The following is a 26,315-nucleotide window of genomic DNA, read 5'->3' as shown; positions in this document are numbered from 1 at the left end:
GTTCACATATTATGTTTGAAATTTTGTCAGTCTGTATGTCTGTCTATTATATAGTGCCTTTCACATCCATCCATCCATGGTTTTAGGTAGTACTTTCCAGTTGCTGGACAGAAAATGTCAGATAAATTTTAGAGGGGTGGGGGTTAGGGAATTCCCATCTCTGCTGCACATTAAATTTCAAAGTTTATATTGTATTTGATATTAATGCTAATACTTGCTTACTTAAATGCTAGTCAGGCAATTACTTGATGGATCTGCCAGTACTTTAAAGCTGGTAGCATATTTGTATTTTATGCTGTATTATAGAAAAAGTCACAATATTGTTCACTTCAGTAATTCTGACTCTTTAATAAAAAGCCATTGAATGGGATTGCTGTTTTTCCTGTGCTATTGAAAGGAATCAAGTATCGTAGAATTTCACTGATACTGGTATTGGATACTAAAGTTCTGGTATTGTGACATGTCTAATACTCTGTCAATACCATTTAAAAGAGGAAGACAAAAGCTAACAACACAGATATACAGGGACACCAACACTGCTGGTGCTTCCACGGCACAGATATTTTGAGAATAGACATTACAAATATTGCTGAGTAAAAGAAAAATGCAGAACCATTCATGTCTTAATCACAAATGGGACATGGCAACTGACAATTCATCTGATTTCCACTTTCTTCAAAAAAGCAAAAAGGTATAACCATAGTAGTAAAAACAGGAAAACTGGTCACTATACAATAAAGTATCATGTTTTTTTGAACAGCATTCTTCACTGAGTGTAGGTGCAGAGTGCTGTGACAGAGTCTCAGGTAAAATACAAGTATAGATTATGCTTATTACAAAATATAGAATTAGTGCTTTTAAAGATGCAGATTTATTAAAACACACACAAAAAAAAAAACGCAGAAACTGATTAACATAATTAGAAACCAACAATATCTCAATGTAGAAACTGATTAATATAATTAGAAACCAACAATATCTCAATGTAGAAACTGATTAATATAATTAGAAACCAACAATATCTCAATGTAGAAACTGATTAATATAATTAGAAACCAACAATATCTATCTGTTAATTAATTTTTGGACCAAGTGGATCACTAGTGGATTGGGAAAGCATTACCTGAATTTGATCTTGAAAAGCTTGGTACAATTATTTTTGTAGTTTAATCATTTTATCTGATAGTAGTAATTGCTTACATTATCAACAAGAAAGCAACTTTTGCAACATTTAGTGGTAATGATGTGATTTAACTGGCCCATGCTAACTTGGAATTAAATATACAATTCAATGAACTGTTTTTATCATAATTAAACAATAAATTACTGGATTAAATCAACAAATTGATAACGTATTCTTGTTTTAAATTAATTTTTCATCTTTTCTCTTTTGGTTTAGATACTCCAAGTATTACAGCCAAGCTTATTAATGAGCAGAAAGAAGATAAGGAGAAAAAGAATCATGAAGAAAAAGAAAAAATGAAGGCAGACAGCGGCTTTCAGGATAACTACAGTGTTGTTGTTGCTTCAGGTAACAAATGTAAACAGTATGCAAATCCTCGGCTGAAAGATTTGTGCAGTGAATCCAATGATTTGTCTACAATTGTTTGCTGATTAAGTTTGGCACTGTAGAATGGCACCATGTTGCTTGTTGGTTGGACATGCAAGTGCAGTATGAATTTCACCACTACTACAAAGTACAGATTAATACATTTGAAATTGGTTAAAGGTGTATGTCTGACAAGCCATTGATCTGTGTAGACTTTATATGGTCAAACTCTCCATGTTTTTTGACCTCTTAAGGACAAAGGCTATACCAGATTAATTGATTTTCTCCCTGGTATAGCAATGGTTTTAAAAGAATTAATATTGAAAGCAATTGTTATATACATTTGAAGCAATATTTTTAATTTGTCTGGATTATTTCTGATTTTGTGATGTGGTTTATGTTTAATCATCTTTTACTATTAAATTGCAATGTTTCTGTTATTTTTTTATTTTTTATTTTTTTTCAGGGTTGAAATCACAGTCTAAGAGAGCTGTTTCAATTCCTCCTCGTCCCCCTTCTCGTAGAGGAAGAGTTATGACTGATAAACTGACTTCATCATCTTCTGGGGTAGAGTCATCCAGTAAAGCAATCAGTGTTCCTGTTTTTCATCTTTATCATAAACTTTTGCCAGGTAATTTAGTTTTCTTTTACTGGAAATATGTTTAAAAAAAAAAAAACTTAACTGCAAGTTTTTCTTATTTGTCATTACATCATAAAGAAAGAAAATGTATTGATCTTTTGACTGATCACTACAAATGTTTCTGTGCACCCTTTCTCAGGCCTTGATTAACTTAAAACTCTTCAGCCTAAAGAAAATTATTAATTATGTGGAATGTTAGTTTGTATGTTCTTTGTATTAGAGCCTTACTTTTAATTAGACATGTTTATCTAAAAATTCTGCAAGACTGCATAGTTAGTATGAAAGTAATGTTGAAATGAAAACAAAACAGGCAGTGAAATGACAGCATTCATACCAGGCACATTATAGTGATTCAACCTAACTAATATTGTTCTAATAGTAAAGTACCTGGGCAAGACAACTGGGTGAGTGTTAAAGATGGCCAAGTGTAAATAGAGTTTTGTCTGACACTAAGGTTGGCAGATTTGGCTGACATAGCACTTAGCTTAAGATGATTGTTGCTTGTCCTCTTTAGCTAAGCTGTCATTTCTGCCTCTGTAGGCTTTTATTGTTAGACAAGTGGGCAGAATGAAAAAAGGAATTCAACATACAAGTGACATGCAGCGTCTTATTGTCCTTTCCACCGGAGTGAGAGTTGATAGACATGTTATACTTTTCCTGTCGATAAAAGCCTTTTTGTAGACATCTGAAACAGATTCTGAAAAAGTTGTTATACTGTATATTCTAGCTCCTGTACAGTGCAGTAAGTTCAGAATTATTGTGTTACTTAACAAGATTATTAAAATAGATTATATTAAATATGCAAAAATATGAATATACTGCGATAATAATGCTGTCTTTACCTGTATTGAATTTAGTCTGAAAATAAATGTTTCAATATAGTTTTAAAAAAAATGTTTATTTAATTGTCTTAACAGTAACCTTGTATTGTCCCCTAGGTCAACCTCTACCAGCAGAAATGACACTTGCACAACTGTTAACTTTGTTGTATGACCGCAAACTCCCCCAGGGCTACAGGTCAATAGATCTAACTGTCAAGCTTGGATCCAAAGTAATCTCCGACCCCAGTCTGTCAAAAACTGATTCATTCAAACGACTTCGAACAGAGAAAGGTAATTACTCTAGCAGTTTTTATTTCTTAAATTATTTGAAAGTTGTTTTTAAACTGCTCAGAAAAGCCACAGTAGGAGTAAAGAATTTCTGTATATAGCTCAAGAAATGACACTAATTAACATTTACCTATTTTAGGCTAAGGGTAAATTTAACAGCCTTGTTTTTTTTACAAACCATTAGCTTCACCAGTGGATCAGGTTCAATGGAAGAAATGCACATTGGAAAGGTGGTTTCTGTTACACCCCTGCCAAAAAAACAAAACAAAAGCAGTCACACAATAACCACAACAGCAGAAGCCAGTCATAATGCAAATAAAATAATCTCCGTTCCATCCAATTTTGCTAAAAAAAAAAAAAAAAAAAAAACCTTAGGAAGAAAAACCATCATGTCAAGCAATCGCCAAGCCAAGGACTTGCTCTAAATGATGCTGACATAATGTTGCAAGACTTGAGGAGAACCATTTATTTAAAATAATATAAATAACAATATCAAATTATCATATTCAAATAACCTCAGAGTTTAAGTCCCCTTTTATGCATGCAAAGTGTTTATGTAGGAATTTCATTTGGAGTATGTTCCAAGGTCATATAGTAACCTCTGTACAACATATAAAATAATAACCACTTGAAGATCTCACAGACTTTCATTGAATGACTGTATGAATTACTAGATTTTTCTGGGCTTCACCTCTGATGTACATTACAGGTCTGTCAGACATTGGCTGGTCAAGAAATCTATGGATTTTACTTACTTTATCAATTGGACTTTATTTACCTTTTCTGTAAAAAATATGACTTATTATGCCTAGATCTGAGTATGGCATGGGTGGTGTGGTTTGTCAAAGGTATTTGGAGCACTGAGTGTGCCAGCTTCAGCACTTTTCATTTATTAAAGCTATAAAGAATTCAGCATGAAAAAAGCACTTTGGTGGTGTGTTTGCTAATAGATATACAGATATTGTCATAACAAAAAGGGGTCAGAATTTCAAAAAGAGTCGTGTCATAAAATGAAGAACAAGTCTTTACCATTTAATTCTTTTTCCTTATTTTTGTTTTGTTTTTTTTGTTTATACTGTCCTCTTTTTCATTGATTTGAAGGTATGGATTGTGGGTATCTTAAGTTGTCTGTATGTGTAAAAATGTAAACTATATAAAGGCACAATTTTTTTTTGGCTCCCTTTTTATTTGGTTCAGCAGAGTATAATGTCAGTGTAAATTTTCATCATACATTAATAACACTGTGGTTGAACAGCTCTGAACCCTAAGTTTAGAGCAGTGTTTTTTTTTTTTATAAATCCCTGACCTAAGCAAAGTGCTCTAAAATCAAAGAGAGCTTTGGGCACATTTTACAACATATGAATTATCTGTACAATAAGGTTAAGACAATACTGCTTTAAGGTTTTATTTTTAATTTTATATAAATTTTCTGATTTTGTTTTTTTGATGGCCTACTATTAAAAATAAATCTTTAGTGCATTACTGGCAGATGCATAGTGAGTTTTTTTTATATAGTTCATGGTGGAGTGGCTTTGTCCTATCATATGTGTCCCAAATTAAGTAGAGTGAGTCATTGGTATTATTGAGCTGCTGTAGTGTATTAGATAATCGCAACCGTTTTGACAAAAACAGGCCATTCAGCTCAAAAAAATGCATCAGTCTTATCCATTGAGTTTCTCCAAAATAACATAAGTCAAATTTTTAAGGTCCCTAAAAGCCCAACTTTATGCCACACTAGTTGGGTAATTTATTCCATGTGCCTAAGGTTCCTCTAATATACATTTTCTAATGCTTTTATGAAATTTACCCTTAATGGGTTTCGATCTCTATACCAGTGGTTTTGAAGAATTATTTTCAAAGTAACAGTTGGGATAATCTGTTTTTCTATAATTTTAAAAACTTTAATGTAGGTTCTGGGTTGGCTTTTGTATTTGCTTCCCTCTGTCATTTATCATTGAGCCAAATCCTTTTTAAGAATTAGATTTTGCTTAAGTTTTGGCATTTTTTAAAAAATTTTTTCCCCAATTTAGATTCTGGTAAAAAAAACCTTGGGTTTTAGATTCTGCTATGCCTTTCTTATAGTTTCTCTTGTTTTATGTTGGTGTATCTAGACATTTTCAAAATGAAACATATTTAACTGTTTTTTTTCCCCCACTTATTTAATAGATCATGGAGAGATGATGAACACTTGTTCAGAAGATGAGCCTATGGTCCAAAGTGAAGATTGCATTGAAGCTGCCATTGATGAATCACTGCTAGAAACTAAACCCATTCAATCTCCGCTCCAAGTATTTGCTGGAATGGGTGGTCTTGCTCTTATCGCTGAGCGCTTACCTATGCTGTATCCTGATGTTATCCAGCAGGTGACTGAGTTTGTGTTTTTCATCTCAATCAACTACTGTCTTTTCAATAATTAACATTTTAATTTTCATTTCTGTGGCAAAGTTACTGTTGTTTATATTTGAGTTAACGCTTAACACTGGAATCCCTGAAGCCTACGAAAATATTTGTAATGCCAGGCCACCTTAATTTTACTCAACACCTCCTCATTACTGCATTAATTGTGCAAAGATAGTTCCTTTGTTTTGCAAATGTGTCAAACTGCAAATTCTCACAGCTGGCTGAAGTCTATCTGGGAGTGAGGTTTCTGGGAGTGTATAGGAAAATTCCAGGGGTAAGAACTGCTAGTTCGTAATCAAGACTTTGCTGGTTCGATCCCTGGTCCTTCCTGCATTTAGCGCTTTGAGTGGTGGGCTGCTATTATTGTTATTATTATATAATAAAACCATTCATTTAATTGGAGTCCCTAACAAATCAACAAAACGTGTGCTTTTATTCAAGGATAAAATGTCATAAAAACCGAGTTAAAAAAAAATATATATATATTCATATAACTTAGCCTGATGTATAAAGTTGTGGTACTTGTAAAAGTTAGCTTTTTAAATTTTCTCAGCCACATTCACAGTCCCTCTGATCTGACACTGTTAGTTTTCAAATAAAGATGTGGTATAATGAAACAAGTGTTTTTATATGTGAGATTTTACTCATTTAGCCTACCTGTGCTCTGTCTGCAAAAAATAAAACACATGAACACGCACACACGTTACTTGTAAAGATCTGCTTCCTGTAGAAGAGAGCTATCTTAGTAAATTTAAACTTAAACCTGAATTTAGTTTCCAAAGTCATTATTGATTGAAAGCCATTTGTCAACAGTTAGGTCACAGGTTTCAAAACTGGGTAAGTTTTCATTTTTTATTAGCAGTGTTGATGGTTTGGTCAGGCATCTAGTTGGTTGGTTACAGTCATAACGGGTTTTCCTTATGAAAGCTTTTGATGATAATATAAATAATATATGCATAGCATAGCTGGGGAGTCTATGATGTGTTTCGTCTATGATAATATCTTATTGTTTTAACGATGTGCAAGCTGAAATTGTAAAATATGTCACTCAGTTTGCAAAAAATAATCAAAAACATGCCTCTTAGTCAGTGTTATGTTACGTCATCAGTGTGAGCCTCTCTGTTCATTTTGTCGCTGGCTGTTCATTGTGTTTTCTATGAGAGGAGATATTGTAACAGCCGAGTTTCAGCACTCAACATGTTTTCTATTTTAACATTTCAACCTGTTATTATTAAACATTAACGAATAAAGGAGTTCGGTGTGGTTTCATTACTCCTTTGTGGTGGTTTGCACAAAGTGGCACATTGTGAGTCACAACACAGAAGCTTCAGAGGTTAGCCAAATTCAAAGTCATAGCACACTAGTACCGAGTGTGCAGTAAACTCTGGTTACGTAAAGGCACATGCGATCACATTCACTTTATTTCCTCCATCCCTCATACTGCTTGAGCACCTTTATTTCTGTGTCAATATCAATTGTCTTTTTCTTTTCCTGTTACTATAAGACAAATGTAACTGAATGTAGTCAAAACCACAGCAGTTAACAAATTGAGAATGAAATGAATGAGTCACAGCATATGGACCTATCATGGTGAAAACTGTTGTTCCTCTATAAAATGCAATTTAAGTGAAATTGTATTAATATTTGTGATTGTTCCAATGTTACATTTTCACAGTTAAACTGGCCAGATTACAAATACTGCATCTTGAAAAATATTAATTTATAAAAGTGGATTAACAATATTATAAAGAGATTTTATTGACTTCATGGTTTTATTTTAGTGTGTACATTAGAGATCAATAACAAATATAGTGTGACATATTACTTGGATCAAATACTCCCTGCTCTACCCATCAGATTGAGAAATCCTGATTTAATACCAGCTAGTTAAAGCAAATACTGGGGTAATTTATCATGGCATATCTAGAAATGCAGATATACTAGGCACTAAACACAGTGGAACAAAGAATAGTTGAAAAGTGCAGACATCACAGTAACATTGCTAATATCTATTAATAATAGTGTACAGAAAGCTCTGAATAACAAGTTACATTTTTCTGAAAGATTTGGGCCACCTTGACTCTTGGAATCTGGTTAATTTTGCCACTGGCTTTTTTTATTACTTAAATAAAAAAAATTCTTTTGTTGATTGCAGGTGAGTGCTCCTGTAGTATCCTCCACCACTCAGGAGAAACCTAAGGACAGTGATCAGTTTGAATGGGTCACCATTGAGCAGTCAGGGGAGCTGGTTTATGAAGCTCCAGAAACTATCGCTGCAGAGCCTCCTCCAATGAAGTCATCAGTTCAGACCATGTCTCCCATTCCCGCTCACTCTCTGGCAGCATTTGGGCTTTTCCTTCGGCTTCCAGGCTATGCAGAAGTGCTACTTAAAGAAAGGAAGCATGCACAGTGTCTGTTGCGATTGGTGCTTGGAGTAACAGATGATGGAGAAGGAAGTAAGTGCCCTTTTCACATATGGCAAAACATTCTGTAGATTAGTACTCTGAGATCCTGGCAAGAAACCAAACATAAATATGTGATCTTGAATTTGTAAGTTGCATGTTTTGTACTTTTTTTTATTGAATTTCCTTTGCCTACCCTGTTTTCCTTTAGGTTTGTTCCAAGGTCTAATCAGTAATACTTTATTTTTTAACAAAGTGCTTTTTACAGCGTTATATAAATGTAATGAATTATTATTATTATTAACTGTCTTTTTATGCTTGTTACACATTACCAGCAATGAGCACATAAAATTACTGTTAACATGAAAAAAATGGAAAGTTAACAAGAACGGAGTAAAATATAACAGATATTATGGTTGTAAATATGAAACGTGTTATTCTTTCTTAAAAGGCTGCTGTAGTTGTAGCGGGCTGCATTAAATTAATGGCTTTTAAACCATGTTACAAAAGTTGTGTGAGAGAGAGAGAGATGAAAGTTGACACATTTGCTGGCAGGCTTTTCAAATTTTTGGCCATTGTATTTAAGTGTTCTGTCATCTATAGTAAGCTTAAATATTTATCCATCCATCCATCCATTTTCCAACCTGCTGAATCCGAATACAGGGTCACGGGGGTCTGCTGGAGCCAATCCCAGCCAACACAGGGCTCAAGGCAGGAAACAATCCTGGGCAGGGTGCCAGCCCACCGCAGGACACACACAAACACACCCACACCCCAAGCACACACCAGGGCCAATTTAGAATCACCAATCCACCTAACCTGCATGTCTTTGGACTGTGGGAGGAAACCCACGCAGACACGGGGAGAACATGCATACTCCAAGCAGGGAGGACCCGGGAAGCGAACCCAGGTCTCCCAACTGCGAGGCAGCAGCGCTACCCACTGCGCCACCGTGCCGCCCTAGATGTTTGTTTGTTTATTTATTTATTTATTTAACTCTGCAAATTGTGTTCCAGACCAGTTGTTAATTTTAAACTTTTATCTAGCAAACAGTTCACATTGGAAATCTAGTTCAAAATGTTCCTTATTTGAAGGTCCAGCTGACCCAGATTAGTCTTGTATGGGAACTTGTGATCTGTCCCAGATATCAGTGTAAATATTTAACATAATTGCACCCTAGCATCCTTTTTTCATTCACAGCTATTGTCTGCAAGATCTTGTAGGAAATTACATTTTTCTCTTTGTTTTAACTTATTTGACCTTAAATGCCCCATCTGCTAATAGTACAGTTGCAGTTAGAAGTTTACATACACTTACCATGGAAACGAATATCATGGTAATTGTGCATTTTCAATGATTTCATTGAACTGTTCCTTTTTTGGGGTGGCATGATTGTACCTTTCGCATAATTCTGGTCAAGGTGCAGTTTACTAAAGGACATTCAACCAGATATTAGTTGAGGGGTGTGTGTGTGTGTGTGTATATATATATATATATATATATATAATATATAAAATATAATAATTTCTTTGACCCTGTATGTATATTTTTGACCCTGTATGGATTTTACAAAATCCAAAATAAATTTTTTCACCAAATAGTTTTTTTTTACAGTCATTAGTGATCTAAGTTGTATAATCATTCCATCCCAGAAAAGGAACAATTCAAAGAAACATTCACGTCCATGATAAGAGTATGTAAACTTCTCACCACAACTGTATATCTATTTACGATAAGCTATACGTAACCCCTTAATCACTGGTAAGATAGTCCATGCTAAAGGCCCAGTGAACATTACCAGGTTGCAATTTAAAGGGTGCTGGATATATAAAGTCTTTACTATCAGGCACATGGTTCATCTGCACAACAGGTGGTTACTTTAGCATACATGAGTCTTTGACAGCCAGGACTGAATGCTTGATGGTGTGGAGGCAAAGATGCACATATAACACTGACAATATTCCACCAGTTTGATGTGCATCAGGATATGGTGAAATAGCAAGTAAAAGCTACTCAACAGAAACTTTTCTATTCATGGTACAGATGAGTTTTTTGTTTATCGTGAGAGCTGTAAGATCTCAAAGCAGAGGTTTGTTAACAGTATTGATATATTTGGTACAATCAAGGAAATGTAAACCATTCTTTGTTTAAAAAAAGAACTGCTTATTTATTGTGCTAATTTATTTTTGAGCAGTATACCTGAAAGAGGTGCTGGGTTTTTGGTACATACAACAAATATCTAGTCAGGCTTTGATTTAATATATTCTTTTTAATAAACTTTTGTCAATACTTCTTTTATGCGATTTTGAACAGTATTTAACAATGGATAACCTTGTAAGATAATTGACTATGAACTTGTGGTACAGCTGTGGCATCTCCAAGCTAAGGGAAAAATAAAACTCTCAAAATATTTTTGTCTCACTTTTCAGTGAGTGGTGTACTAGTGAGATGGTCACAGCAGACATCTCTACCTCTACCAGCTGTTTATACCTGCGATCGTTCCTCCCCCAAACTATGCGACTCTTTAATTCCACCAGGGGGGGTAAATGTTAATATTTAACATTATACAAAGTTATTGTCTGTTTTTTTCACCTGTATTATTATCATTCTTTAATTTAATATTATTTATTGTATCAGTATGCTGCTGCTGAAGAATGTGAATTTCCCATTGGGATTAATAAAGTATCTATCTATCTATCTATCTATCTTCTAATGAATGTCCAAGATGCTCCCAGCTCAGCTGAAAGAGGATAGCCCTCTAGAAGTATCTGGTCATCTCAAGTCTCTCTATAGTGTGCTGTAATTGGTGCATCTTGCATCAGAAAAGGCCAAGTGATATCTCCTGTAATTGTTCAGATGACCTCGTCTTGCATTTTCATTATCCACAAGCTGCTGTAATTTGGATTGGCAAAGTCCCACACCCCATTGCAAGGAACCCAGTGCTGTTTCCTTGTTGAATAGCATGGGCTAAGTCCAGTTGGTTTATATTGGATTTGTGTTTTGACTATCACCCAGAGTTTGTGTTTCAGTACCAGATACAGTATTTGTTTTCCTAGGGAGAAAGAATAGCATGATTCCTTAATAATTAAAACAAGCTCTGTTGTCTCCATGATTTAATAAGAAAAAGCAGAAATTAAGCAGGCAGTGTTTATCATCGTTTTGTGTGTGTCTTCCATTGAAGAAGTGCGCTAATCAAGACATTTCTATAATGTCCAGCTTTTTAAATACTGCAGTGATGTCAAGTAGAATTCAGAATTGTGCCCATGGTCCTCCTGGGATGCTGAAAAATGTTAGGAGATGAGTGTTGAATACATCCTTGGCTGAGTGACCTTCACTCTCTATTTAGGTCTTTCAGATTTGTACAGTAAATGTCAGTTCCATCTGAGCCAACTCCTCACCACATTTGACAGCGGAGTGTCCTAAACATATTGCTTCAGTTCAGATTACATGATTCTTATTGGTGACCATTGGCTGAAGATATTCTTATACCAGTTACATTTATGTGCTACCATATGTTCAAATACGGAATTTGCTTTGAATGATTTCAGTGATTATTAGCACACTGTGCTTCACTGCCTCATGTTCATGTTTTGTTTGAAATCAAAGAAATTGCCATTTGCATTAAAATATACTATATCATGCAAGCACCATACGTTTGATAAATAATTATACTCCGATAAACTGTCTTGCACTGCCTCTTGCCAGGGCTGTCTATCTGTATGGTGCATATGTTTGCATTATTTATGTATTCTGTCAGCACAAGTTTACTGCAGAAGGAAACAGTCCATTTTGAAAAGCTTATTTCTAAAGTGATGCAATGTTGTATCTTGTGTCTGATTTGTTTTCTGTCATGTTTTCTTTGTAATCAGGTCACATCCTGCAATCACCATCAGCAAATGTTCTCCCTACTCTCCCATTTCATGTTCTGCGCACTCTGTTCAGCACCACCCCATTGACTACTGATGATGGAGTACTCCTCAGGCGCATGGCTTTGGAGATCGGTGCAATCCATCTTATTCTGGCTTGCTTGTCTGCTCTAAGCCACCATGCCCCCAGAGTGCCTAATGCAAGTCCCAACCAGGCAGAGGTGAGTTCAGCCTTGGGTTAACAATCTGCTTTCCTATTATACTAGGATTTGAATTACTTTCGCTGATAAATCAGGCTGGAAATTTTAGAAGTAGAATTTTTCCTGAGAAATATAATAAGTTTATCATTACTCACATTGTAAAAAAAAATGTTTTTATTCATGTTTGGTGGTGTTTACCTTTCATTATTTCTTGAACATGATGCAAAATAAGTTCATATTGAAACATAACCATCTGTTTCTTTCTAGTTTACTGCTGCATCAAACGTGCATGATTCCTTTTTTTATACAATGCTCCTTAAGTATATCTCCTTGTAATTTTGTCAGTATCGTAAGTGGAACATTAGGGGTACTTTTTTGGTAGTTGCAATAATAATAATAATTCTATTTATATACCACAATGTTTCTTATAAACCTGGAACATACATCACAGACTGTGCAAAAAAGTCTCTTAGTAGTCACTTTTAACTTGTTGTAATTTCAATAACTGGTTTGCTTATTTTGATTATCTTTTAGTGAAGCAGTGCAGAAGTATATTGGTTGAGAGTATCTGTGCGTGCTTAAGATTCACACTATTTATTATTTAGCATTTTTTATCATCTGCTGTATCCAAAATGTCTTAATAATTCAAATAGGCTTTGACTTACCATTTTATGTTAATATGGAAGATGCGTGTGACATGTAAAAATTAGGACAAATATCTGCTCCCAGTGTAAGATTTTGTATGTTGCCGTTGAAGTCACTGCATGGAGCAAGTGTACATTTTCTGAGTCTATACAGTGCACGGAGTTTAGGCTTTTTGTATTTGGTCTGCTATTTTTGAGACTATAATAATAATGAATTTAAAATTGTCAAGTTCGTTACTGATACTATCTTTATAATTGCAACATTGATAACTATTATTTTTAAATATACATTATATATGATATGTGTAAATTTAATGTAAATTACGACTACCGTAACTTGATATTGTGTGAATTACACATTCAGGAATCCTAACATTTTTTAAATGTAACCTTCTAGAAGAAGCACAGTGTAAAACAGTCGTATTTGAAAATTTCCAGCCTTGCAGTGAGTTTAGTGAATTATTGCACACTTGCTATGCTATCCGTCTAAGACGGGTTGAAATTTAAGTAATGTTTGCAGTACAACATGCAACGCATATACCTCTGTTACAGGCCATTTGGTATGGAATTCGTAAAAGCAGTTTTAATGTTTGTAATGTGCCATCTATTGAAATGACAAGTGCAATGCATTTTATTACTAAAAATGTTTGTAATGTGCCTGTTGGAATGACAGAGACATGGCAATTGGACAGACACTTATCCTGCATTAAAGTGGACTAGAAATGGAGAATTTGTAATTTTCAGTCATTGTAGTTCCAGTCACTAAATACAGATTACTGGGACATCACAAATCCTAGAAAAATAAAATTGGTTTGTGTTCAACTTTGCATAGGCCTGTGTTCAGCAGCTTTATATAATATGGCTACTGCTCTCATTCCTGCCTTTCTTGATTTTAAATTAAATGTAACTGTTCCTATTCATTTGATGCTAAATTCTGTATAAATATGTTGACATATAGCTTTTTGTTTTGCCTGCACCGTTAACTAATACCAGTCAGGCTAGCCTCTGTATTAAATAAACAGTTGCATATTGAACATTGAGTGCTGCTCACAGTAAAGTTCCTTTGTGTTTCTGACACCATTGTGAAAAGAAATAACTTAAGTGCTAATGCAGCTTTTCCACTTTGAAACTAAACAGATGTCATTATTTTGGCAGTTTCGTGTCAAACACAAAAATAAATAAAGCATTTTTTCTTTCTTTTCTTTGGCTTGTCCACAATTTGCCCAGACTTTTGAACATGGAAATTTAAACTGTCCCCCGAATTCCCTGCAGTAGGGTACCTGACAAGGTACACCTAAAATAAAACTGAATTTAAATTGATATTCAGCATTTAGTTCTGTACCTAACATGGCTCAAATGCAGTTGATCTACTGTAGAACAGTAATTCTTTGGAAATGTTTGATTCAGACTGTTAACGTTTAACATCTGGCTTCATATTAAAACTAATGTAAATACATATACATCTGTGAGCATACTATACTCTAACTTCAGTTGCCTTATACAGAAAACTTAAAACTATAGTGTACTTACAAGCTGTGAACAATTACATTTTGATTATCTTGCATTTTTTTTTCCTACATGATCAAAATTTGAATTGCGTGTAAATGAAAATGTGCAGAGATATATTTATGCTCCATATTACAAAAGATTTCACAGCTATAGTATATAATAAACTTACTATGTCCTTAAATTGTGTTTTCTCCATTTAGAGCTATTTAAATTCTGTATTGTTTAAAATTTAATAGCATTAAAATGAAAATTATTGCTTTATAAGGACTTTACATGACAGCAGATTGTGGTTTCTAGGGCTACAAAGCAGACTTGACTGGAGTTGTTCTTAGTGGAATCAAAGACTTATGGCTGGTATAAGATGCAAATAAACTGTTATCTGTCAAGGTGACCTGTGTTGTACACCTGATTTATGTTTCTCTTGGGTTATTGAGCCATGGATTGTGAGAGCATGCATGTTTGATTTACATAATAAGAAGAAGAGATGCCATCCCAAGATATTAAAGCCTTAAAAATGATTTTCATACAGCTTAATATATAATTTGTTTTCTGCAGGGATTTATGCTTGTTGCTACAAAGGATATTATTTGCTTATGATAGCACAAATTAATATGGTTGTTAATTTCAAAAGAATTGGCTAGAAAGAATTTTTCTATTATTTTTTCTAATATACAGTTACATTTATTTCGACATGAGAGTTTAATTAAAATCTTATTTTATGCAATAATTTGTTTATTTCGACATGAGAGTTTAATTAAAATCTTATTTTATGCAATAATTTGTTTATTGCTATGTGGTATAAAATTCCAAATAATAAAATTAATTAGAAAAATGTTTATAAATGTAATGACATTGTTTAATTTGAGTTAAATGACTGTAAGCAGTTGTTTGATTTTAGTTTGCATTTATTTTAAAAACACAGCCTTAGGTATATTAGCACCTGACTTGACAAAAGTGAACAAAAGAAAAAATACCTGATGCTGTGGAGTTTCACTAGGCATCCCTTACTCCTCCCTCCTGATGGCGTTTTAAGCAAGTAGACTACACCCTGATGGATTATATGCCTCATAATGGAATTAATTAAGTTAATCAAAGTGCTTCGTAGACTATTAAGGATGAAAAAACATTTTCTTGGTTTTTTCATGCTGTTCTTGTTGGGGGTCTTCTTTTTAGTTATGTCATAGAGGATAGTAATCAACAATGTACAGTTCTGTTGTGCGTCAGTAGAGGCTGCTGAATAAATATTTACTAAGATGTATTTGATTTATTCCCTGTCTTTATTTTTACCATTCCATATCTTCAGCATGATGTTTTGTTATTACTGAAATGTTTTCTAATGTTCGAAATGAAATAAACTGTTATTGTATGTATAGCAAGATGTTAATTATTTTTATTGAGGAGGTTTGAAAATGAGTGCATGGGTATGATCCCAGTGGTTAAGGTTGTCAATTGCTTTTTCAATGAAAGGTCTTTTCAAGGTCCATATAACTGTTAACATTTAATACTGTACCTATAAAGACATTTAATATTTTTGTGTGTGTTTTTGAGAAGTGATCTTTATTGTTAAACTCTCATTTGTCTAATCTGTACACACCTACATAAATAATCTTTAATAGGGTGTTAGGGTGCCAAAACTGCTTCATGAACTGCTATTTTTGGTTTATTATTATTTTTATTAATTTACATGTATTAGGATCGTATTTGAGGACTTTAATGCTGTTTTTTTCGTAAAACAAATTTTGAGTGTTTTGATGATTGTGGTAGGAAATATCATCTCAGACACTGCTCCAGAATCTTTCATTATTGAGAAATCACAAGTGGTTTGTGGAAAGAGGCATTAGCATCCTGAGAGAGTGCTCAGTCACTACAAGAGGATCATAATTACACACTATTGCTTTGTATTTATTTAAATTGCCCAGTTAGGAAATCATTAGATTGACATTTGCAGTCAGATAATCCAGACTTGCTTGTCTGTTTTTCTTTGAATCTTGAATCTGTACACTAACATCAGCTGATGTGTTTTTGCTTTTGTTCACAATTGCTTCCATCTGATGTTGTATTCCCCTCCAACATCTTTGCCTAAATGCCCTTACCTTTTGTTCCTTGTAAAACATCAGAAAGTTGAGCAGGGTTTGTCACTATGTCTTGTGACAAACGTGCCCTGACTATTGATCCTCTCTCAAAGTCACTGTGCTCTCTTCTTTGAGCTATGGTAGTCAACATAATGAGACATTAGGCCTGTCTAGCATTTTTATACACAACTTAAACGTGAAGGGTTGTAGTTGCTTAATTATCTCTAGGACCACACCTGTATAGAAACACATGCTTTGCCTCATGTACTTATGTAATTCCTCTATTTTTTTAAATACCATTAACCAAATGTTTTTCTTTACATGTTCACTCTGAGTGTATTTAGCAGTGGGATCAAAAGATTCATTATTTTGAACAAGTACTAAAACTTCCATTCATTTTCAAACTTATTTGGGAAAACAGGAGAGCTGGAGCCTGTGCCTGCAGCCTTAGGCAAAAGGCAGGAACCAACTGCAAAACAACAACTTTAGGCAGTAGAAGGAAAAACAGGGTGCTATGAGAAAAATTTTCAAAAGACAGAAGAAAATGTAAACCGCCAAAGCAGGCTGTAATGAAGGCTAAGATTCTAGTGGACTTAAGAAGCAGCTGTGCTTATTACTGTGCCTTCAATGATGCCTAGGATAAAAACACATTTTCAGAAACATCAAGTCATCCATACTTAGCAATCATATTGCAAAACACAATACTTTTCAGGATACTTGCTTTAGATTGCATCTTTTATTTCCCTTATTTTTACAGTCTATGATTGTGTTGTCCCACAGACCATTTTCTGATCTTGGTTTATTAATGGAGTACTTAACAATAGGAAATGAGAACAGCAAGCTGTTGGCCAAAGCCAATTCCCTGCAGTTGACAGCTTTCCTTGAACTTTCCCCATCATTTGCACTCACTTGTTAGGGAGTGCAGGACCCAAACTGCAGTCCCCACAAACTGTCTGCTTGTATCCAATTTGGAGCCACTTAGATACACAGCAATGGGTCCTTTTACTTCTTTTACTCTCTTAAACCATTTTATAATTGGTAACTGCTTGGCAAACTTAGCAGACAGACCTGCACTTACTCTCCTGTTTTAGTCATTCTTCCATTTGATAAATTTGGCATACAAATGAACCTGATGACTCTTGGCAAGCATGGTCTAGTGGAAATGGAATTCAGTAAACTGTACCCAATCTTTTGAACTGAACAATCAAAATTGAAAGGCTGTTGCTGCCCAGAGAGCTGTGTTCTTTTTAATGGTCTTGGTCTGGCTTTCAGTTTAAATGTTAAAAAATAAATAAAGTCACTCACATTAAAGATCAATAATTGAGCACGTTATATGCTTTGATTGTTTGTTGTATGCTCTTCGTTGGCCAGTCGTGAGTGTAATGAACTGGAATGCCATCCAGGACTGGCTCTTGTCAAAATAGCAGCAAGAGACAATGGATGAATGGATGTAATGTTGCTTTTGATTTTCTTTGCACAATGATATTTGATGCTACTGCCTTGTGAAGGCAGTACGCTAGGCAGTATGTCCTTGATTATGTCTTTTACTAGTGAAAAGCAGCTTATAAACCAATCATTAACTAATATATATCACAAGCACCATACATTTGTCAATAATAATGATTTTCATTTTTGTATGAGATGTTTTGGTAGTGATTTCTAGTTTCTGTTTTACTGTTGTCCATTACTTTTTCAGTAAAGATGATCTTATCCGTTGACATAGTGCTATAATATAGCCAGTAAATGTTATACAGAGGAATTAGTGATTCACAATTTTGAAAGAAGTTTGATGTTACAAAATAATGACTTGCTGATAGTTATTTTTCTCAAGATATGCTTATCATGGAATATTTATTTTGACTGTTTTTTCATTTAAATTGTCTAGCCTCATGTTTCAAGTGGACATGTGAATGCTTCCAGTGAAGAACAGCAGCTTTACTGGGCTAAAGGGACAGGATTTGGAACTGGGTCCACTGCATCAGGCTGGGATGTTGAACAGGCTTTAACAAAACAGAGGCTAGAAGAAGAACATGTTACCTGCCTATTACAGGTAAGTCTTAAAATGCTGAAAATGTATTCACAGAAGTGGTTAAAATATGTTTATTCTTTTTTGATGTATTATACACAAACAGCCAGGTTTTAGAACATCTCAATTTTTCCAGTTTTTCTTCAAATTTAATCAGTTGAAATGCAGTGAGTAACCTGAAATGGTGAAAAGGTAAGCAGTAAACTGCCAGAGATTTAAATTTAAAGTTTAGAGTGGTAAAAACTGAAAAAAAGGGAAATTTCAGAATATTACAAATGGGTCTTCTTTAGGGAACAAATAATAGGTTACAACCTGTAGATGTTTTGAAGCAATTAAAGTAAATGAAGACCTACAAGTTGAAGCAAACAATTTACACAGGTGTCCCAACTTCCTATAACCTTCTGTCCGTCTTAAAGCAGAGTTGGAACATGCTGTGTTACTACGCCCTCTGAATTACAACTTGGACGGGAAACTCAAGGTAGTATTTGCTGGGGTTCAGATATCACAGGTCTCTTAATTTCCCCAGTACGTAACTGCTTCTAAATGAACAAACAGAGTGTACCGAAATTCAAGTTTTATGAATGCTGTGTATCAAAATTGCCCTTATTTATCTTTCTTGGGTCTTCTCCTTTGAGGTAGTTGTCGGAGGTCAATCAGAATAAAAGCATATGTTCTTCATTGTTCTAAATGCAGTTGGATTAAATGATTTGGGTATCATTTTTAAGCATTTTTATTATGACCTTTTTAAGTTATTCTGAGGACAGTGATTAGCGGAAGAACTAGGGCTCATACATTATGACAGACAATTGTAAATGATCTGCAGCTTTACCAATAGTCTGACTGAAAAAGGCTTTCGATCTGTTGTACATTATTGTTACTCATGTGAGAATTCAATAGGTATTTACATTTCAATTTATTAAAATGAGGACTCCCTAAGTAGAATGGAATGAAATAATCTGCATAACTCTGTAGTTATGGCTTCAAAAGCTCACTGGGCAAAATTTGGTACATTTGTAGTTGGTTACTACTACTATTGTGTTTTTATCGACTTTGATAAGCTGTTATGTGCCTAGCAGAGCTCTTTGCTCTGCAGATGCCTGTCGTCTTGTGGTTCCAAAATACAGGTATAAAACATCTGGAGCTTGAGTGTTTGGTTGTTATGTTCCAAAACTTTGAAGTTCACTTCAGATTAGCTGTAGGCTGCTGCAGTTTTTTTTTTTTTTCAAATTAACACTTTAATTCTACTTAAGTATTTTTTGCACTTTTTTTTTATTTTATAATAACTTGTTCCTTTTTATGTAATTTTATATTCTATAGACTTTTGTCATTCAATATTTTTGTATTTCATGGGTTTTTATGATGTAAAATAAATTTGTCACTATGTAAACAGGCACTTGAATAAAATCCTTGAATCCTACTAGAGAGATAAAAATACTTCTATATAAGTTGTACTGATAATAATTGGGAAACCATTCAAATAGTTCATCTGGTTCTAATATATCTATAGCTTTGTAAAATAACCATGAGCATAAATGATGAAATGTTAGTGTATGAATTTAAGTTAAAGAAACATTTTTTGATACACTTTTTTTTTTTTTTTCAGGTTCTTGCAAGTTACATCAATACAGCTGGTAGCAGTGTGACTGGAGATCCCCAGAATGGTGAGGGCAGAGGACAAAACAGTAATGCTCTTCCATGTGTTCTTCAGGAGTTACTTAGCCAGTCTTGTCTCATCCCTGCTATGTCATCTTACCTACGTAATGATTCAGGTATTGTGGTTTATGTTTCCCCGTTATTCATTGTTCCCTTTGTTATATTATCATATTTAAAGTTGAATATTGTGATTTTCTTAATGTTTTTATTTACCTAGAAGAGTGATAAAATGTATGTTACATGTATAAAATAACTAAGCAAATCAGAAACTTGAGACCTCCTAAATGTGAGTATCATTTAGCATCTAGTGCATCTCATCTTATTAAGCCCTTGCAAAATTTTACTGTGAAATTAAGTGCAGAATTTCAAGAAACAGAAGTATGTTTGCAGGAAAGAACAGTAATAATAATTATCTCAATAGCTTACTAAATATTATTGAAATGTTATACAGCATGTAGAATTCACCACAGTCAACTCAATCACTGGTAGACAAATGAGGGCTGATTGGAATGCACACCCTCCTCCTCCCTAAGCAGCGTCCCTGGTAGATCCTCGCAGAGTGTCTGCTCCTTCTCAGCCCTGCTGTCTCAAAAGACTTTTGTTTTGCTTGCTTATTAGTTGTCTGAGATAAAAACTGAATATTGACGTTTTTCGTTTGTCATAAAATGAGCATTCAGAAAAGAGGGATTTTAATGTGCTTAACCATTAAGGAGTTATTGAGCAACAGATGTGAAAATCTTGTTCTTTTTCAACACGATAAAATATTTTAAAATTCTCAGTAATTATTGTGGTCAACATAAAAACCTTGGAAGTGTCTTGGTTTTCAAGGCATATATATTTTTTATATATATATAATATAATATTATACTAGCCGTCCCCTGTCGCTCCGCCCACGTAGTAGTGAAACAGGATGGTGAGGAGGACCCCGCCTGGTTCCTCCTCCCCTCGGCCCGCAGCCTCTGTCTCAGATTACCATTAATATATCGCTCCTGCAAGCGAACTGTGATTCATAGCACGATGAGAGAAGTCGCAAATCAACTGGAATGTTCAAGCAAATTATAGAAAAAAACCTGATCTAAATCTGTTAAGTAGTTCTCGCATTCGCTAGCTAAGCGGAGATGAGGTACACGCCCCAAGTCTGGAGCGTGAGTGAGGAGGTCCCCGCCCCCTCCTCTTGGCCCACTGCATGTCTCTCGGATTCGTGCAAATAAATCAGTAAGGCAAGCGAACTGTGATACATAGCGCAATGAGAGAAGTTGCAAAATCAACCAGAAGCTTATTATATACAGTAATCCCTCCTCCATCGCGGGGGTTGCGTTCCAGAACCCCCCGCGAAAGGTGAAAATCCGCGAAGTAGAAACCATATGTTTACATGGTTATTTTTATATTGTCATGCTTGGGTCACAGATTTGCACAGAAACACAGGAAGTTGTAGAGAGACAGGAACGTTATTCAAACACTGCAAACAAACATTTGTCTCTTTTTCAAAAGTTTAAACTGTGCTCCATAACAAGACAGAGATGACAGTTCCGTCTCACAATTAAAAGAATGCAAACATATCTTCCTCTTCAAAGGAGTGTGCGTCAGGAGCAGAGAATGTCAGAGAGAGAGAGAGAAAAAAGCAAACAATCAGAAATCAATAGGGCTGTTTGGGCTTTTAAGTATGCAAAGCACCGCCGGACAAAGCAGCTGCTAGGAAGGGGGCAATGTAAAGGTAGTCTTTCAGCATTTTTTAGAGGAGCGTCCGTATCGTCTAGGGGTGCGAACAGCCCCCCTGCTCACACCCCCTCCGTCAGGAGCAGAGAATGTCAGAGAGAGTGAGAGAGACAGAGTAAAACAAACAATTAAAAATCAATACATGCCCTTCGAGCTTTTAAGTATGTGAAGCACCGTGCGGGAAGCATGTCACTTGACAAATAGTTGCAAGAAAGGGAGCAACGTGAAGATAATCTTTCAGCATTTTTAGACGAGTGTCCGTATCGTCTAGGGGTGCGAACAGCCCCCCTGCTCACACCCCCTCCGTCAGGAGCAGAGAATGTCAGAGCGAGAGAGAGAGAAAAGCAAACAATCAAAAATCAATATGTGCTGTTTGATCTTTTAAGTATGCGAAGCACCATGCAGGAAGCTTATCGCTTGACAAAGCAGCCACATTTAAGCCCAGCAAGGAAGAGAGCAATGTGAAGGTAATCTTTCAGTGCTTTTTGAGGAGTGGCAGTATCCTCTAGGGGTGCGAACATCCCCCGTGCTCACAATATATTTGAGGAGTTTTATTTAATAGGTAATACGCGTTCTGGTTGGGTAGCTTCTCAGCCATCTGCCAATAGCGTCCCTTGTATGAAATCAACTGGGCAAACCAACTGAGGAAGCATGTACCAGAAATTAAAAGACCCATTATCCGCAGAAATCTGCGAACCAGCAAAAAATTCGCGATATATATTTAAATATGCTTACATATAAAATCCGCGATAGAGTGAAGCCGCGAAAGTCGAAGTGCGATATAGCAAGGGATTACTGTATAAAAAAAAAAAAAAAAAATTGTCATTTATGAGAAACAGACCTTATGGCATCTATAACTTTTTGACTTATGGACTTGTTAATTTTCAGGAGTCAGTTGTAAATGTCTTAAGACCATTTCTTTGACTGATGTGACTATAATGAAAGATGATAATCATTATCACGTTTTTATGTGCTAACACATCTTCATGAATTTTTCGTGGTTTTTTTTTCCACAAACTAAATATTTTTGATATACAGCACATTTTCTGTCATTCCTTTGAGAAAATTTTAAAAGTATTTCAAAGTAAGCCCGTTCTAAATGAACACTATCATTTAAAAGGTAACAACAACAATGTAATTTAAAATAAGATGGATGCTGATTCAAATGTCAATTTTCATCTATTTCTCTCATTTTCTAATCTAATGAGAAGTCAAGCAAATAACACCTTTTATTATAAAGACTATTTTTGCTAAAAATGTGTACATATACTGTAAGGTTATATGTCCCGCCAGCTTAAACAGGGTAATGTCTCATTAACATAATATATAGAACTTGCTTCCTGTTTGTGTTTTTGTGGACTTCATAGGAAATTTTTTTTTCTTTTTTCTTATTGGGTTAAAGCATTATTATTTTAACTATTTCTAAGTAGCTTTCTTAAAAACATATTGTCCATGACATATACCGGTTAAGATCTGAAATGAAAAAGACAAAGTATTTTGCCATTTTTTTTGGTCAGCTACAGTAGATATCTAAAAAGTTGGCTTGGTGCTAAGTTTTGTTTGCCTGAACCCCAACCCTGACCCCAATTTAAAAAAAAAACTGAGCAAATTGCATAAAGGTGTGTCATTTTTGGTGGTTGAATGCTAGACTGGAATTCCCACCTTCACTGTAAGATATTACCATAATGTAGGACCTGAATAGGTGTATTTATTATTGACAAGTAAATGTTTTTGAGTTCTCATTACCCAGGAACTGTTTCCTTTTTTCACTTCCCTTAGTGCAGTTTTCAATACATTCAACTTTTCTATTTAGATCTGTGATGTGCCTTGATATAAATTAAAATGTTCCAGACTGCAATAATCTTTCATTTCAACATACTCATAATTTCAGGGAAATGGAAAAATGTGCATTGCAGAAATAGTCCATTATGTTTGCAAATAGAAAGTCATTCAGACAGTTTCTGAAGGGCAAAAGTAAATAAGTTACCAGTGTAGTCACCTTACATGTGCCAGTACAGTCAGTCAGTCACCCTGCAGGTTCCCATAGTTATTTATTTATTTATTTTTTAATAGACCTGCTTTCCTGCGATTACCTGGCCTAATGTTAGCTCTGCAAGGAAAAAAAGTATAAAGTTGTCTAGAATATTATTAAACAAGATGTGTTTTGACCTAATATTTATGGACTTATAAAATATATTAAAAGTTTGACAAATGAAATGAGGTCCAATCCATCACACTAATTTAATAAAGTACAGTGGAATCCTAGATGGAGTGCTCTAACACGTTGAATACACACAATGATTGTATATCTCAGTTAAAAATGTATTTTCTAAAACGTATGCATGAAGTAAAACTGAGGTGTCTGTGGGAAGATAAGTTAACCAATATGAACGCTGAATCTTTTAAAATAAGTCAGTTACATCATTAAAGAGTTACAACACTGTTGTTTTATTAAATATTTTGTAATAGGGAGTCTTATACAAAAATAAGGTTGATAGTAGAATACAAACATACATTTGTAGACTACATTAAATAAATGCTTTTTAACAGTGTAATGCACTTAAAAAGTAGCCCGAGTTGGCTTGTGGTGGCTCAAAAGATTTTTGTAGATAGCAGATTTCAATGCAAGCAATGTAAAACAGCATTAATTAATGTTTTGTTAGGTGATGGTTGTAGAGGGTCTGTGAATAATTGTACGTCAGATTTCTTAAACTTAATATTTCTGACTTTGAAAGTTGTGACGTAAAGTAAAAATTTCTGTTTGCTGCAATGGTCCACAATGGTGGAAAGCACGTCTGGAGCTTTGCCAGTAAATTATAATGTTGGTAAAATAAGGAATCATCACTATCTGCACATAATGAGGTTTATCTTTAGTATAACATAAATACTGAGTATAATATACAGTGTTTGTTCACTCTATGAGATGCTTGCGTAATTCCTATCCTCTTTCATTCAATTCAAGATAAGTGACTTTTATGGTTAACTTGCCTCAAGCAGCAGGAGAAGTGAACTTATGTATCTGCAGCACGGTGCTCTTCTCCTGATGTTTGACTAACTTGTAATGAGGATCTGTTTTACTGTCGGAACAGTAAAAAAGGTAAATGTATTTCATATACAAGCTGAAGTAACCCCTCTGAAAATAAATGTGTAAAGGCAAAATAATTCATAACTGAAGTTAGAGAGTGTTTCTCTGTTTTATGATAGACAAGTCTGAACTCCACCAATACTTTTTAGTAGAAATTTCAAAAAGTCATATATCGAAACATATTTGAGATATCTTATTGCAAATTGGCCTTTCCTAAGACATCTCTTTTGAAGAATATGTGTGTCAGATTTCATTAACATTGGTCCACTGTGACCGAGAGACATGGCAATTGCAGTAGGCACTGAAAAAGGCGGTTTTGAAAGAATGATTTTGTTTTGTTTAAAATTTTGTTTGTAATTAGTATTAGTATGAACTTTTCATTTAAGATGTAATTTATTTTTAACAACTGATCTTGCAGTGGCAAAGAAAACAAACGATAGATTATTAAAGATGATATTAAATAAGGTAATAGGTTTGTTTGTATTTGTTTTGTGTCTTTAGGTTAACATTCTTTTTGTTGTCATTCTTGGAAGTAAGCTAAACTTTTAGAATATGTCAGGTGGTCACTCTTATGTTTCATAATTGCAGTGTGTTGTTTAGCTGTGCACGGCACCATGAAGATGCAGCGTATACTTTTGATTTAGTAATAATTTTGATCAAGATAAGTATATATTCATATTGTAATTAAACATATGTAAATTGTCTTCAGGTGGTGTTGTAATTTTTGATTTTGTTAGACTTGTAAGAAAATTGCAGATTTAAGTACCAGTGGCCTGTTAAGCAAGCTTTCAAGCAGAAGGCCTATTCATATTGCCTGATTACTTTAGATGATGCATGTGAAATGCATCTTTTGCTGTTCATCACAAAAGAGAAGACACGCCATCCACTATGAAAGGATGCTCTTTTTCTTTGCTTTTATAAGTAGTTTTCCCTTTATCACTTATTATTATTTATAATAAAATTCCTAAAACTGTATTTTAGACTTTTTTTTTTTTGCACCAGCTCGTGAAGTTTCTCTGCAACTGTTAAATATTTAAACAGCAAATCTTTAATTTCAGACTGAACAGAATAAAAGTATTTTAAAACCTAATAGTCAAAGACAGTAAACAGCACTGAAGGACATAGTACATTTAATTTGTCATCTCTTTTAGGGGCATTCATTCTGGTTGGAATTGTTATGAGTTTGTTTTTTTTAAAACCCCTTGCTATGCAAGTCACATTCTAAATTACATAGTGCCGCTGAGTATTACTTGGAAGTAAACCAGTGTGCGTGTATGTATCGATGCATGTTTTGTTGAAAAGTATTGTTCTGTCATTATACAGTTAATTACATTGCCTGTTGTGGAGAACCTAGCATAATTGTCTAGCGGTTTCAGTGTAATTAGAGAATCTCTCGGATCATTTGCTTTAAATATTGCATATGTAGGCACTTTATTTAAATGGT

The 26,315-nt window shown here is 34.5% G+C and overlaps 1 protein-coding gene across 1 annotated transcript in view; it reads left to right on the top strand.

Moving 5' to 3' along the window:
• The window catches only part of birc6 (baculoviral IAP repeat containing 6), a 255,776-nt gene that overhangs the window by 145,999 nt on the left and 83,462 nt on the right, over nucleotides 1-26,315 (top strand). Inside the window, 8 exon segments of the mRNA XM_051919229.1 lie at nucleotides 1,400-1,531; nucleotides 2,016-2,180; nucleotides 3,128-3,301; nucleotides 5,465-5,661; nucleotides 7,854-8,154; nucleotides 11,970-12,187; nucleotides 18,277-18,441; nucleotides 20,021-20,186. Coding sequence (XP_051775189.1) covers nucleotides 1,400-1,531; nucleotides 2,016-2,180; nucleotides 3,128-3,301; nucleotides 5,465-5,661; nucleotides 7,854-8,154; nucleotides 11,970-12,187; nucleotides 18,277-18,441; nucleotides 20,021-20,186 — 1,518 coding nt within the window.

This window comes from Erpetoichthys calabaricus, chromosome 15 (assembly GCF_900747795.2).
Source record: "Erpetoichthys calabaricus chromosome 15, fErpCal1.3, whole genome shotgun sequence".
NCBI classification, from domain to species: Eukaryota; Metazoa; Chordata; class Cladistia; order Polypteriformes; family Polypteridae; genus Erpetoichthys; species Erpetoichthys calabaricus.
The sequence above is the reverse complement of the archived record's forward strand: the minus strand, read 5'-3'. Positions and strand labels throughout refer to the sequence as shown.